General features: G+C 36.5%; 1 protein-coding gene across 4 annotated transcripts in view; it reads right to left on the bottom strand.

Annotated features, from left to right (window-relative positions):
• The window catches only part of LOC110465278, a 205840-nt gene that overhangs the window by 44913 nt on the left and 144142 nt on the right, over positions 1 to 16785 (bottom strand). For all 4 annotated transcript variants that reach the window (XM_021520986.1, XM_021520989.1, XM_021520987.1 and 1 more), the window contains one exon: positions 177 to 346. In XM_021520986.1, coding sequence (XP_021376661.1) covers positions 177 to 346 — 170 coding nt within the window. The remainder of the gene's footprint in view (positions 1 to 176; positions 347 to 16785) is intronic.

The following is a 16785-nucleotide window of genomic DNA, read 5'->3' as shown; positions in this document are numbered from 1 at the left end:
TATTGAGGGAATAACGCAACAAGAAACCTTACCGCTTCACACCTGACATTGGTAAAATCAAAGATTAAACGTGACACAACTGTTACCTCAGATTGAAACTTATGTTCTTCTATCAATCACTGCTTGATGATATGCTAAACAGAGCCAATATTGTAAGACTTAGATGCTTGTTTTACCCTTTTCAAAATTCACAGCCACTGGTTCCTGGCTGTACAGAAAGCCAGACTGATAGTCCCATGCGCATGTCTGAGTTCTGTTATCGTCATCAAGGACCATCATCCACGCTGTGTCATCTGCGCAGGTTGGACCCGAAGTCTTGTGAATCTGCCATCGGCGTATACCATCTCTGTAACATATATTGTGTAGGTTTATGTACACTGTGATATTAACTTTTACAGAAGTGAGCAACGGAAATAGTAATGAGTTTAATTGCATGTGGTTTAACGCACTCGCAACAGCTTGTGATCCTATCTTTTCTCTTATTTCTAAACAACTTGCTTCTTCCTTATGTCTCTCTTGACAATGCCTCACATTTGGCATTTAGTTGAGCGTTCGCCCCTGTGAGGAAGGTTTTGGATTATGTCCCCTACAAGAGACACACTAGAGTCTGTATAACGCTCAGCAATTTATGAGTGAGACGACTGGTTCGTCCGTTGTCAGTATAATGTGACCGGGTCGGGTGTCCTACTGGGTGTCTGCGGCAGTATGTTTCAGCGAGGTAGCACTATAAAGTCGGCATCAGTTCCACGCGATCACAAGGAGATAAACACGAACATATCGCAGCCTCCTAAACACACACACGCATACACTACATGCATGCATCTTGCACACAGGGGAGGCCGTCCTTACATGACCATAGCTGTAAATAGGACGTTAAACAAAACTAAACAAGACAAAACAGCTAAGTTTATATGAAGAATGTTCCTTAGGAAAACACTACCATAAAGACAGAATAGGCAAGTGAAACGAAAGCTGCAGAATAATATTGGTCTCTTCAACGTGTTCTCAGTAGAAGACATCCACTTCTACACGGAAGTCCACAATAGCCGCCTCGGACGTAATGCAGTGGGACTTCACTGACTTAGGGTTTTCTCCGAACCCACAGGGGATGAGGTAATGTGTAGCACAGTGAATACGTGACGGCCGATATATAATTAAGACCATACAATACAATTGGGAAATTATACCTTTATTGGTCCTGGCTTTAATGTCCCGATAACGAGATTTCGAGGCAGACACGATAGCTTTTGGGGAAATTATGACAACCATTTTCTCTCTTCTCACCATAAATATTGTTTTACACGCAATTTCAATATTGCAAATAGTTTTTCCTTGTTCCTGTTTAGCACCGTTACCTAAATTCTCAGGTCATCTACTTATTGAAACGGATATAATTGACAATTGCGTGTCATTGATTTAGTTTAACTGTCGACCTGTACAGAGGGGTCAAACAGGGATATACGACAGACAGAGTACCTCAGGGAGTCAAATCAATTCAGAAAGTATCCTAACCATGTGAAGTTGAGGAAGAAGAACCTTTATTCTGCCAAATTCATCTTCAAACGGTATAAATTTCTTTTTTTCGTCAATAAACAGGTAAGGTCAGCTCTAGGTTCCAACTCAGTACTCCTTCATTAACTTTATCATAATCAGTTTTTGATAATTAACAAACAAACGTATACATTGCAGATGTCGTTTTTGATTATTTTTATCTGTAATCGGACTATATCTAAACAAAGAATTAACAAAACTTTACACAATTGATATGTTGGCAAACACCGATGAGCTTTGAACAGAACCCTGCCTCTCACCCTATGGTCAGGAAGCCACCTTAGGAAAGTGTCATGTTATATGTACTCTTTATTCAATGAACATCAGGAATAATGAACATAATTCAAACTATGAAACTTTAAAGGTATACATTTGTTGTGATTTAAGACATTCACTGTGTCTTTGATACCCAGTGACAGGCATACTTTTATGGATGATGATAGAGTGCAAGACAAAACCAAAATGTGCTCTGGAATACGGCATTTTATTTGTTTCCTTTGGCTTTAATCTCAATGATGCTTTCAAAAATAAACACCGTTCAATGGCAATAATATTGAAAATACAATTGGGTTAATAATGTCTCGAAAATATTGAATTCGTTTTAGACTAAACAACCTAAATATTCAGACCCTATCACCTACAGATGGACATGTTGCAGACAAAGCCAGGAATACCTAATGGGCTTGTTACAAGGTTATGTCTGCATTGGTCCTTTCACACCCTGAAGATATAGACAGGCAGTGAGACGATCACCAAAATGATACATCACGAGGAAACAGGAAAGGGACATAAATAAGTTTTGTTTCTGATAAAACGAGGTCAATATGTTTTGCTCCAATTAAGCTCTATACTTCAACAAAGTATGATGGAGGGCGCATGACCAGCCCTTGGCAATGCAGAGTGTATCCCTGTCGCCGGCCCACTTTAGATTAATCATGCATAAATCAATGCGCGGATGTTCGTGATGTACGCCAAAGTCTGAAATATATTTCCTGCATCGTTGACCATACAATAAAGGTAAATGTGGACTGATATAGAGATTACGTATAATTTGTATATTTCGTAGGGTTCTTTTATGAGGTTCCTTCCACTTCATTTGTTGTGAATATCAAAAGCAAGTCACGTGCAAATGAAACGGAAAATAATTCAGTAATTGTTAATTTGACAATAACTGAAATACTTATTAAACTTCATTTTCATATAGGACTTTCTGCAGAATTCTTTCTGAACCATATTGTTTTTAGATTCGTCACGTGACGGCAATGGACCAATTAATTGACAGCATTCTAGTACAAGGTAGGACAAAACGTTACACTGATGTTGACAAGGTGGGAAGAACTGATACAGCCATGTAGACAAGGCGGGACGAATTGATACACCGTTGTACATAATGTGGGACACATTGATAGAGCCATGAAGACGAGGCGTAACAAATTGATACACTCATGTAGACAAGGTGGAACGAATTGATACACCCATGTAGACAAAGTCGGACGAATTGACACAGTCCTGTAGACATGGTGGGACGAATTGATACAGTCCTGTAGACAAGGTGGGACGAATTGATATAGACATGTAGACAAGGTGGGACGAATTGATACAGCCATGTAGACAAGGTGGGACGAATTGGTATAGCCATGTAGACAAGGTGGAACGAATTGATACAGCCATGTAGACAAGGTGGGACGAATTGATATAGACATGTAGACAAGGTGGGACGAATTGATATAGCCATGTAGACAAGGTGGGACGAATTGATACAGCCTTGTAGACAAGGTGGGACGAATTGATACACCGTTGTACACAATATGGGACAAATTGATACACCCTTGTAGACAAGGTAGGATCAATAGATTCAAACTAGAAGACAAAGTCAACACATTAAATAGAGATGATTATGTACCTACGTAGACTTTTCAATACATGTTGGCACATTACAAAACCATGTAGAATAAGAGATTTGCCAAGCTTGCTATTCACACAACAAACAGCTAACAATCCAGCCCTGAACAAGAATAGACAATAGCAAGGCAATAAATATCAGTATTGACTTAGGGCACCTCTGATAGTAATAAACATCTTTAACAAGTAGGTCGTAGACGAAACCAAAAAAGTTTGTTGTGTGTTCTCGTAAGGTTCTTACTATTTAAGTTTGAAGCGTGCCGTGCTATCCAAATCTCGGGCGACGTATCATCCTCTGAAGTAACGCCATATTTATAGCCGGGTCAAACACCATGACGGCATATACACACGCACAAAACACTATTTCCGAGTGATTCTCAATGAACTATTCAATTTGATTTCTACATTTCTCATTTATAGCTTTAGCTTTCATTTTATTGTCGGACGCCAGGCGACCCTAGCTCTGTATCGGAGTCAAACATATAGTGATTTAGCATAGAAAAAAGACAAACATACCAGAACGTAAAATGTACCCTACTTTAAATACATGACGTTTCTCTACAGAAACCAGGCAGTCATATTTGCAAGTACAGCGCAGTCTGCATGACCCATCTTTTTAAAGTGATTAAAAAAGAAACAGAACAATAATAATGCAACGTACAGTGCAGCCTGCATAGCCAAAAGGATATAAAAGCTAAACAATAATACTGCAACGTAAAATGAATACAACATATTATTTCTTTATCAACAGTGATTAAGGAAATAAGTGAGGCCTATTAAAGGCCACGTGAAAAAGCAATTTCACTGATATACATTGTATCATACATTGACACGGTAGCATAACATTTCACCCTGTCACAGTTATTATGATATATAAAAAGAGTACATTAAATAAAACCGATCAATTTTGGCTTCCATATTAATCACCTCTTCTTATCATGTAGTGGGACACATCATGATAAGAAATTGTTTCACCCACAAGCCTGCAGGGAAAACTCAACGCAAATCATAATGGAACAAACAGTCTCAGCAACGCGCAGTCCTAAAGACAGTGACTTGTCATGGACACAATACAGTCATTGGTCTACACCCGTGGAATTAAGGTCGAGTATTCAGACCATATGATAAAGTGATTTGTTTTTCATTATATACTGTTATATAAATGGATTAACGTCAGACACATATGTAATTGCATATGAACATATTTTTGTTCAGCAAGTTGCTTTATCAATTCTCAGTTCGAATAACGGTTTGATTAACGTTTTTGAACTATCTTGATGTTCTTTTGTAAAATCCTTAAAAAACAATTTTCAATGCAAATTTAGTACAGCACCCATAAGGTATGGTGAACAGAGAAACTTGAAAAAGTGCTGGTTAAACTTTATCTATTTATAGAAAATATTGTACAAGAAATGTTCAACAAGGAATTACAAGGTCGTAAAGAAGAAAAACAAGAAGACGAAATCAAAACCATCAGACCAAATCTTTTAGAAACAGATGGAGACGAAACCATGTTAAGCGTTTTCCGCATCGCTTGTAAAATCGCTTGATGTCTGTTGTCAATTTCCAGAAAGCAAATTGGTCACCAATTATCTGGATAGAGTTGGCTTATTTACAAACATGGCAGCCATTCAAATCACATTATAAGTAATCCTGTCTTGATAATAGCCATACAATAACTGCAGCGTATATTAAAGGTCAGGGTTAAAACCCCTGTGTACGCCAGCAGGACGCATCTATCAAAAATACCATTATACGTTTTTTGTAGTCTTTTATAAACATCTTGTACCTTTGTTTACGCATTGTATTCAATTGGATTTGTGTTTGCAGAGAACCAGCCAGCCTTCTCTGGAGGGTTCCGGATCACAAGAGTAGATAGGTGAAGATGTGGAAATGGTATGGGTTGTGGATGGTGAATGTACAATAGTTAAGGAAATAATTACGAGACTGCCCTCAGACAGCCAGGTGAGAAACAAAAGACAACGGGGACGACGTTAGCTTGTCAGAGTCGCATTTCATTAAAATGAAGATCATAAAGGAACTTCTCACCGGATAGTTAATGAATTAATGAAATATACCTGTTTTGGAATTACAGTGACAGATATTTAACAATTTAATGTTTAAGCATAAATACTATTTTGTGTTCTGACTAATGTTTATATTAACGTTTTACCATATTTTACTCTTCGGGATCCAGGGAATTCACGAATGATCATCATTGTAAATGAGTTTTTTTCATGTCAGACACTGAACTGTAAACATGAATTTTATAAAATCGTCCTGTAAAATGCAAATATATTTGTGTTGATTATATCATTAAATCAATCGATCCAAAAATATGAAAAAGATCAGGGAGAAGGTACATTTTCTATGACAAAACATGTCAGAAAAACCTCCCTAAACTGAATGATAAGGACATATGTCCACTCAATCTTTTCCAACAAGGATAAGGAATGATCCTTTTTGGAAGAATTTATAATAAGAAATTTATCCCATGACGAATACATTGGGAAACAACCTCGATGATTCGATGACCAAACAGTAAGGAGACATTGCCACTAACTCCATTCATTCTATGTCAAATGGGATAAGAAATCATCCAACTAATTATTTATGACTTTCGGTCCCTACATTGTTTTCTCTTATGGTAAATTGCATACAAACTTCAGTCGTAGACAACGAATACACAACTCGATACGGCATTATCACATGCACAACCAAACATAAACTTAAGGAATCATTAAACTGGGCAGCCTGCCGAGAAGCATGTGTTATTTGTCGTCAACTATAAATACTCGGACTGATCTACTACAAATGGTGACGTATATTACGACAATTGCCTATTTCTGCAGAAACCTTGAACCTGAATAATTCATCCGTTCGGTTATTTCTTTCCAAATATTGCACATTGATCTAAATACCTGCCAATACTTGTACGTGTATATTTCCTTAGTCCTTCTAGGAAATCGATTAAATGTAAACACCGTTAAACATCGTTTATGTGAATACTGGCAGACCAATGTAACCAACGTGTATTTGATTTCTGCCAGTCCGATACAAACTACCTTCCTTTCCAGACATCCCAGAAACCGTTAATAAGGCTTTCTTGGCAGTTCAAACATTGCTAAATTGTATCCATCCATTTATCCGAGCCCTGTAAGTCGCACACAACTCAACTATTTATCCGAAACATATAAGTCAAATACAATCAATACTGCATCCGGGCCTCTTGGGTCCGAAACACTAAACCCTTCTATCAGGACTCCAAATGTCCGATCCGACCTCTTTTTCTCTCAGGATTTCATTAACACGTGAAATCCTCACCTCCCATTTATCTTACAACGTGCCTTATAGCTGTACATAATACATATAGCAGGCTACACCCACCAAACTAGGGCGATGTTGTCAGTCGGCTGTTAACCATGTCAGAGCTGAAGGAATCATAGACGAATGTAGTGGTTCAAGCCATAATAACAGCCCCGTGTACAATGTAACAGTTTAGAAAAAAGTCGTCAAAATCGTAACAAAATACATGCACAGTATGTGTTTAAAAATATGTCTCATTATTCCAAAGGTTCAAAGAGAGCCAATACAGGAAACGTCCTTTCTGACCTTGGCTGTTTATAGAAAAAAAAGGTATATACAGATATATGTAAATAAATTGATAGGAACTGCCAGGGTTTGGGAGCCCTGGCGTCAGTCCCCTAAACAATATGGTGTCCTCACACAGGAGGGCTCTCATTCATTTTTCTCTGCTAATTTTGTCTAAATTTATAGAATGTTTAACCTAATAATACCAAACCAAACACTACAGGAAGGATAACAATACATGAAAGAAAACATCAGACAAAGGTTCTATGTTTTCCATTAAAACAGCAGACCACGTTCATATAATTGAAGGCACGTTTGCGTTCTAGAGCCTATTATAAGCTTTTTCTAGATGAATTAGTTCCGTTCAGACTATCCTTCTATGATTTGTAATCACTTATTAAGAGAGGTCTATATTTACTCTGAAGAGTTTATATCAGTGTCTCTTAGTATAAAAGACACTTTCAAACGATTATACAGGCTTGGTCACTGAAATAATATTGAAATCCGACATGGGGAAACATGCGAAGGGTCGCATGTAATATAGCTAAAACAAGAAACACAATGATAAAGCCAAAGATAACATCGGTGCAAAAAGAACCGAGGAAACGTCATTTTAAATGTGTAACAGGGCAAAAATTTAACGATCAGCCAGGGATTCAAACCCGGGACCCTCCGATGTCTAGATGGATGCTCTGAAAATATAGCTACCTTGTCGCCGACGATCGACCCAGTCGTGTTCGCCTAACTTCCTACACCATTGCCCTCGAGGACATTACCATTTACAACCCAGGGTCGGGTATCCCCTTGCCAAGTGCACACCCAATGCTTGAAACAAGGATGGTTCACAGTCACAAATGTCACACGAGCGGTAAAATACACGACCAGACCGAGGTCCGAACTCTGCATGAAGAAAATTTTAACAGCTGGATGATCGACCGAGCCCACCCTGCCCGCTTTTTCTTCACCGACAATGGGTAATAAAATAGATGTCCAGGTTTTCTGGACTATGGTAACGGTTGATCACTGACAGTTTTCTAAGCGTAAAGGTATTTGTATGGAGCTATGTCATGGCTTTCATTACTCTTATTTACAGTTAATTGACATGCTTACCTATTTTATACATATATCTTACTTTATTGTTTTGCATTTTATAGTTTTATCCTGTTGTTGTGACAAGTAATCCTGGACCAAAACATAATCTGAATCTGGTTCATCTCAATGTACGATCTCTCAGAAATAAAACCCCACTTATTGAAGCCGAGTTTGAAAATAATATTTTATGTATAACTGAATCTCATTTAAATCCCCTGATATCTGATGTTCACATTCAAGTACAATCCTTTAATCCCATNGGGGGGGGTGTGTGTGTTATAGTGTATCATAAAAAATACTGTTGTAACAAAAAGAAGGCAAGTAGCCATAAATTTCTTCTCGGGTGTATATACTGACCAGATAGTATTTATTATTAAATACTGGTATTTTCTCCTCGGGTGTATATACAGACCAGATAGTAGAATTGAATACTTGGATAAACTTGATGATACCTTAACTAGAGCTTCTGATACTTCATTGGATGTTATACTTACAGGTGATATTAATATCAATATGCTAAATATACCACTTAATGATCGTTTATCAAGACTCCTTATAAAGCACAACTCAACTAGTCTTATTAATGAACCTACACAAATAATACCTGATAGTGCCACTTCTATTGATGTTATCTTTACGAACAACCTAAACTTGATTTAAAATGCGTATGTACCATCACCATTCTGTAGTGACCATTCATCAATTCATGCCCAAATCTCTTTTACTGTATTCAAACAAGTGAATTATAAGAAAACCATTTTGAAATAAGATGAAGCTGATTTTGAAAGTATGAATAATGCTCTTCCCAATATTGATTGTTTGAATTTGTCATTAAATCAGGACTCCGATGCATTTAACTCATTTGTAATTAATTCAACCATAGAACAGGCAAAAGCAAATTATATTCAAAAACTTGTCTTAATGAAAACATGGTCCCCCCAGACAAATGGTGAAAGATTGCAAAATCCATTACTAATTTCTCAAACAAATCCTCTTCTATTCCTCCTCTTGAACATGATGACCAATTCATTCACCATCCTCTTGACAAAGCAGAAATCCTTAACAATCACTTTACTAATATCTCTTCGTCATCCCCTGACCTTAAATTACCTCAGAGAGCACAGCCCTATACTCCATACTCACTAACTAACATTCATATCACTGAACAAGATGTATCTGACCAAATTAATACTCTTAATGTAAATAACCCCCCTGGCCCTGATGGTGTAATCCCTAAAGTTGTAAAAAAAAAAAAAAAAAGTAACTCTCTTGCATTACCCCTCTGTCTTTTATTTAATAAAACACTTGAATCAGGTGAAATAGCTGGAAACAAGCAAATATAAATGGTATATATAAAGGGAAAGGTTCATCAAATGATGTTTTAAATTATAGACCAATCTCTATAACCTCATGTTTCAGTAATAATGGGAAAAAATCTTTACAACTATCTAATTAAAAATTCTATCTTAACTAAGCATCAGTCTGGCTTTATACCAGGTTATTCTACTGTTAATCAACTACTGTTTATTTACGATGAAATTGTTAGTAATATGGACCAAGGGAAGCAGCTCAGATTTAATTTTTGTGATATTATCAAAGCTTTTGATAGGGTGTAGCATAAAGGTCTCTTACATAAACTCAAAACGTATGGAATTGATTCAAATTCAACCCTAACAAAACTAAAACTGTAATGTTTTCTAGAAAAAAATAACAAACATCACCCTCTAATAACTTTCCAAAACGGCCAAATCACTGATACAACAGCACATAAACACTTAGGACTGACTTTAAAAGATGATGCATCTTGGAAACAACACATTCTGAATATATATGAAAAAGCTTATAATAGATTAAATATTCTTCGTTACATTAAAACTAAAGTCAATCGTAAATCATTAATTAAAATAGCATTTATTAGGCCATTTTTGGTATATGCAGACATAGTATGGAATTATTGCACTCAACAATCTAAAGAACTTTTAGAATCTATTCAATTAGAAGCAGCTAGAATCATTACTGGGCATCAATCTGGAACATCACATGATAAACTTTATAATGAACTTTGTTGGGAAACTCTGTCAACAAGAAGAAATAAACACAAACACATAATGATGTATAACATAATGCATGGGCTGTCACCTCAATACTTACATATTGCATTAACAATCAAAACAATAATCCCTATTCCCTCAGAAAAACAAGACTGTTTAATCTACCAACATGCAGAATTAACAATTATTTTGACAGTTTCCTCCCTCTAATGTGCCGCACAACTAACACTGCTGATAATGATCTCTTAAACTCTTGCAACCTTTAAACACAAACTGAATAAAGATATTATTATCGATAATGAATTAACCTTAATTTTTAAAACTGAAGGTGATAAAAGGGCCAATATTATTCTTTGTCAACTTAGAAACTTATGTAGCAATTTAAATTTTGATTTATTCAATGACCATTTTACTGACTGTCCCTCTTTTGTTTGCTCTTTTTAATTATTTTCTTGAATGTCCATTGTATAATGATCTCAGACTTACTTTATTTACTTCTGTTGATAATTATGGAAATCATAACAATATTGATACAAAATCTTTCTACAAGGCTGTCCTGATTGTGATGGACTAACTAACAGACAGTGTACTTAATGATGTAGTTATTTATTGGTAAATCCAGGCGTTTTAATCATTATATGATATAACCATGCAGCCATGACATAATACTTTTATACTTTTCTATTCCTATGTCAATGCTACTCCACAAAGAAGTAACATTTCTGGAAAAGATCTTTTTTCAACTTTACCTACTTTTCTATAAATGGTATTCTTCTACGGACATAGCAGTTTTGGTTGAGCATGTTTGTTTGTTGTAAGATTTTTTCAATCAGTCTTGTTTTACAGTTTCCATCTTAGACATTGAACTACACATAAAGTAGCTTCCTGTTTGCATATTAAATTACAATAACAGTTTTGGCGACTGTGACCTGTGAACATATTTGCACATCGACTTTTGGTCAATGTCTGCCAATATCTGTGTGATTTGATACCTATAAAGCTTATATATATTGTAAAATGTTTAAAAAAAACAAATAATAGCTGTGGAAGTGTTTTGTGTGTGATTTAAGAAGTGTGAATGTATTTGTATTTCAGTTATGTTATTTAATAAGGAGCTACATCCCTTTAACTTTTTTTGTTTATAATTTCATTTCAAAATTGATGTATTAATTAAATCGAATCTCAAATAACAAAATCCGTTCCTTTAGCCACCGATGGAGATAATTTATATAGGCTTTGCCTGTTATTTCATCCAATTAACTTGTATCAATTTTGTCAATAAAATGTGTTGAAATAAAATGAAACCCGGACCCTCCGAATTTTAGACGGACGCTCTACCAATTGAGCTATCTCGTCGCCGGCGATCGAGCCAAAGCAGTTCCGCCTCAAATAGAAAAAAAACCTCATAAATGGTCACGGAATGTTGTAGGCTGAAAGCGTTGCTCTTGAAAGGAAGTATTCCCTATCCCACATGTGACACACATCAGGTTAAATCTTGTCTGATCCGGAAACAGGTATGTAGGCCATGAACTCAGGAAAGCACGTCATGCCGACCGCCGTTATAACGTTAACTCTCAGCGTAACATGACACGTCCTTACGTCAAAAACCCTAACAACTGTTCGTATTCGCCAACAGGACTTCAATTTACGACCTCAGTTTCGGTTAGCTGTCGGAAACTTCAGTAAACACTGTAACTTCTAACGATGTTTGAGACAGGTGACCAGAATTCTGGGTTTGTTCTGTTTTATTGTTTACAAGCGCGTCTACAATCAAATTAGATTTAGCAGAGAACCAGACAGTCACGTGGAAGGGTCACTGCCGTAGAAGTAGGTCAAGGTGAATTGTGAAATGGGTCGTATCATTCGTTGTGTATTATAACGAAACAACCGTTTAAAAAGCAATTACGAGACGGACTAATTTAATTAGTTTTTAAGTTAAAGGTATTTTTGGTCAGCACTATTTTGCACCGCCTCATCAAATGAAATATTTGAGAAAGGATGTGACGTCATAGTCTGGATTTACATGTCTATTTTTAACGTCCTAGTTCTGCACGGAAACCAATGAGTTTAGCCCTGTGCTATAGGAAGGCACAAATAACAAGCTTGTACCCATGGCATTTTTATTTCACATTTTATTTTTCGGATCACAATATAATACATAGGGCATGTTTGTATTACCCAATATTCTTTATTGTACACAAAAAACAAAATGATTTGATATATTATATTTATTAGACAAGACGTCACTAAAATACAAATAATATATGGCCACCTGTCTAACAATTTCTTTTTATTGTATCTTTTTTGTTATGAAACGATTTTTATCAAAACAAATACGACAAAGTTGTTGCCACTCGACGTTATATCGCCCGAGGGTCCACATGTTCTAGATATCCTAGCTCGGAGATAATTCGGGAAGCCAGGTGTTTTATTGAATACGCTTGCTCCTAAGACATTGTGCTGATGACTGATAAAAAAGATGTTTTAATCTCGAGAGTGGACTCATAATATCTCAAGAACTTGTACCTTCCAAAAGAAAGGTTAAACACAGATTACATAGTGTATTTTACAAAACATTTCGATTCATGAAATATCACTATAATGTTACTTTGTAAGCCCTTTCTGTCCTCAAAAGGTTTCTGAAATAAAATTTTGACGAAGGAATGTATTCTATTTCAAGAAACATTGGTCTCGGCTCAAGGTCATTTCTTCTAAAATGTTGGAGCCTGAGGGTCCATGTGTTCTAGATAACCTTAGTACGAACAGTGAATTAACATTATTGTGTTTATTAACTTTTCGTGCACTCTATACATTGTTTAATGATTGAAAAAAATAAAATAAATGGCTGTTTAACACGTTAATCATCAACAGAGGTCCTACCTTAAATGTCAGTTATGTTCAGTCCATTTGTAGGCGTAAACGTTAACGGATTGCCTACCAACGATGTGTGACCTTTAACACTGACAATTAAAATCAACTTTGAAAAACTTTAAACTTGGCTCCCAGCTGAATGAAACGCGTAATTTGTGGACAACTATAAATAAACGGATGACATAACTTCAATAGGTGGCTTGAACAGCTACGGTGTGCTGTAATTTTGTTTAAAACCTTGGATATGAATAATTCATCCGTTCGGTAATTCCCTGCCACAAACTAAACATTGATCTCTGCTGATACGTCTTTGTGTATCGTTTCCAGACATAGTATTTCTGAGCTCTTCATGGAATCGTGTGAGTCAAATAAAAGCATATTGATGTATTGTTTATCTAACTCGGCCACACCGATAAATACACACCGTTTCTTGAGCAATAACAATCCGAGAGAGCCTCCCTGTATTCTGTATGAACTGAATGTAAGCCAAGATAACCAGAACAGTTTATTTAACAATATCATTGGTTGAAGCAATTAACATTAACATTGTATTATTAATATCTGTAGTGAACTAGTTAAATTGGTAGTCCTTCATTAGTATTATTATATGCATGAACATTTCTCGCAATCACAATGGTCGGATCCTATACACGTGACCAGTCCTCAAAAACTCATGTAGACTGAATATCGATTTCTAAATATAGCCTGTATGGAAATTCCCCGGAACCTGTTGTAGCGCATGCGCAGTTAGACTGGAACGCGATCTGTCAGACGACATTAGAAGATGGCTGCTGGCGAACGTTTCTTCTCCGTTAGGAAAAATACCAAAACTATTCGAGGATAAAGATGCTGTTAACGTAAAAAAGGCCCCTGAACACGCAGTGCATGTCCTCCATGCTTATCTTAAGAAAAAGAAACTAGACGATGCCTTCGAAAGCTACAATGATGAACTGTTGTATTCAAACCTGGCTAAATTTTACACGGAGGCTCGCATACAAAAATCAGAACCTTTAGTTTTGTTTCGTTTTATTTTGTTGTTGAAGCATATAATAAAACAGTTATGGGCTTTTGTGCTGGTAAATATGATGTGATATGAACCTGAAAGAGTGATATTGACCCCGGCTTCGCCCCCGGCAATATCACTCTTTCAGGGTCATATCACATCATATTCACCAGCACAAAAGTCCATAATTGTATAATAGTTAGTCATCCAAATACAACATTAGCTGAAAAACTTCGAACGATAAATAGAAATTACAGCAACAAACTGTGCTGAGTGTTTTGATTTCCTGTTTTCCTTGATTTTAACTATTGTTTTCAGTGTGTACCAAGGGCGTCTTCTATTTCTGTGTTGGCGTCGCATCTGTCATTCCCTGTCTCTGATAATCGGCATTTTAATCGTATTTCTGTTTAAATCAATGTTATTTTGACACCCTGCATTGTTTGGTAATGACGATAATCTACATTTCCCATTCATCACTACACGTAGGACATCACGGATCCTTCAAGGTACTCTTTACTACATGTATCATATCTGATAGCTCTAAGCTAAAAGTTCATGAGAGTTTCGTTTTGTATTAAGAGTAGAACTACAAAGCTGTCTTTATCCGTTTCAGAAAATAGCAGACACATTTGATATCAGAAATCGAACAAGCCCATCACCATACGTCATCGCCTCCTAAAACAGGTATCAAAGATTCACTGTGTCTGAATCGAAACATGTGTTCGCGGTGACTTCGTGAATTGGGAATACTTATTTTTGTCCTCCCTGTTTAAGTTTAAACCTACTATAAAAAGGTGATGTAATGCCCCCATTGTAACATTTAGTATCCCTTGCTTTCTCTACTGTGAATCTTTCCTTCAAGTGCTGTTTTACCAGGAAAATTGGCAAGCCATTCGTCAGAATAATGTGTGTGGTATAATACCGGGGCAACGTCTGTGACTATTGTTATTTTGACTTCTACCAGATGGACCCCGTCGTTACATCCGGTATTTGACCTTGAAAATGGACATTATTTTTTCTTATTTTCCATCGTCTGGTAAAGCGTTAATGGCTGTATTGTTTTCCATTAGTTATAATTACTATGTTATAAGAAAGATTTGTCCTAATTTTCTCACTAGTTTAAGATTCTTTTTCAGACTTTACTTTCAAATCTTTTGTTCTCCAGCATCGCTAGTGAGTTTTATTATTTGTCAAACATACATGGCCTGTGTTCTCCACATGGCGTTTGAGATATTAACATCTAGGTGATAATTACATCAAGTCTTTTTATCTGGATTAGCAAATGGAAAATGTAACACATGGAATCCGATACAATCTCTAGATAAGCACACAATTAAAATCAATGTCTTTAATCCACCACTACGTGAGCAGAAAACAACAATGTCAGGATTTTCTTCAGAGAATGGTTTAATCTTCGAAAATAGAAAAAAACCCGATATGTTTAGTCCATGAAGCTATCGCTACTGAAAATGAATGACGATCTTATTCTCGCGCTACAGGAAAAACAATGTCACGGCCCCGACACTTGGTAGGAAAACTATTTTTGAAACAGACAGGCCATTAAGGCATTGCGGACGTCAAACCTTGGTCACAGATTCACTGCGGCAGGAGAATGTTCCCAAACTAATAGGAAAAGCATCAAACGGACGTGGGTCGTGTCTAATAACAATCTCGGAACCGGACACAACAAATACGGATCAGGAAAAATCTACGCCCGTAGTCTGATCACGGATCGCCATAAATCTGGCATGTTCGAGAGATATAAATACATCCTAGCGCTAACCCCTTGTCAGCGCGCGCCAAGGACGCTGGTTAGAACATAATTTACAGGCCAATGGATATTATGATCAGGAAAGTGTTATGGGTAGCAAATGGTCGCACTGCTGAACATCGACATTATCAACAAAAATGACCGAGGTCACAGTCGTTTACAAATTACAAACACATCAGTCTCATTTCTAAACTTCCATGTCAGTTTTTTAACGTTTGCCAATTTATTGCGTACAACACATGATGTATCATGTAAACGGAGAATGTATTAAATATATTAAAATATTGTGACAATATGAGACAACATGGCCCTTATGACCTCTCCCGTGCTGATAGGCTGTTAAGAATGCAATAATCATAGAAAAAAGACATCAGTCTATCCAAAGTTGTATCTAACGACTGTCATTTATTAGACATAATGACGTCATTCAACCTCTTATATGTGTACATAATATTAAAACGATCGAATGTTGAAACAGCTAACGGTTACAATGTACCAATCGGATCACTCATATCGTGCAGTGCGTTGTCGATGCGATGGAATAAAGCTGGCAGAGGTTTGTTATCAGCATGTGTGTTGAAAATATCAATATCCATATTTACAGAAAGTTATCAAAACTGTTAATTATACGATAAGGTGAGCACGCTCTGTGTACTTAAACAGATATAGGTGACATAAAGGATCTGTCTGATACCACAAAATTAATCAGAAAAAACACAAAGTACACGACTTAATTTGTCTTTCGCTGTCAGAGAAAATGCGGCTGTGATTTGGGTGGGACCTGTCCAAAAATCGTATATATCTATCAAGGAGTAATCCGTATCCAAGGTTACATCTGAGAATTCAGTATCAGAGCTAATCAAGGCAGGCAAGAGAGGGACACATTGAAGGAAGGCTTAGTTTATGTGTCCAGGGTTAAACTGTTCTTATCCCCTCTCGAATTACCTCCCCTT

Source organism: Mizuhopecten yessoensis, unplaced genomic scaffold (genome assembly GCF_002113885.1).
Source record: "Mizuhopecten yessoensis strain PY_sf001 unplaced genomic scaffold, ASM211388v2 scaffold11069, whole genome shotgun sequence".
Lineage (NCBI taxonomy): Eukaryota > Metazoa > Mollusca > Bivalvia > Pectinida > Pectinidae > Mizuhopecten > Mizuhopecten yessoensis.
The sequence above is the reverse complement of the archived record's forward strand: the minus strand, read 5'-3'. Positions and strand labels throughout refer to the sequence as shown.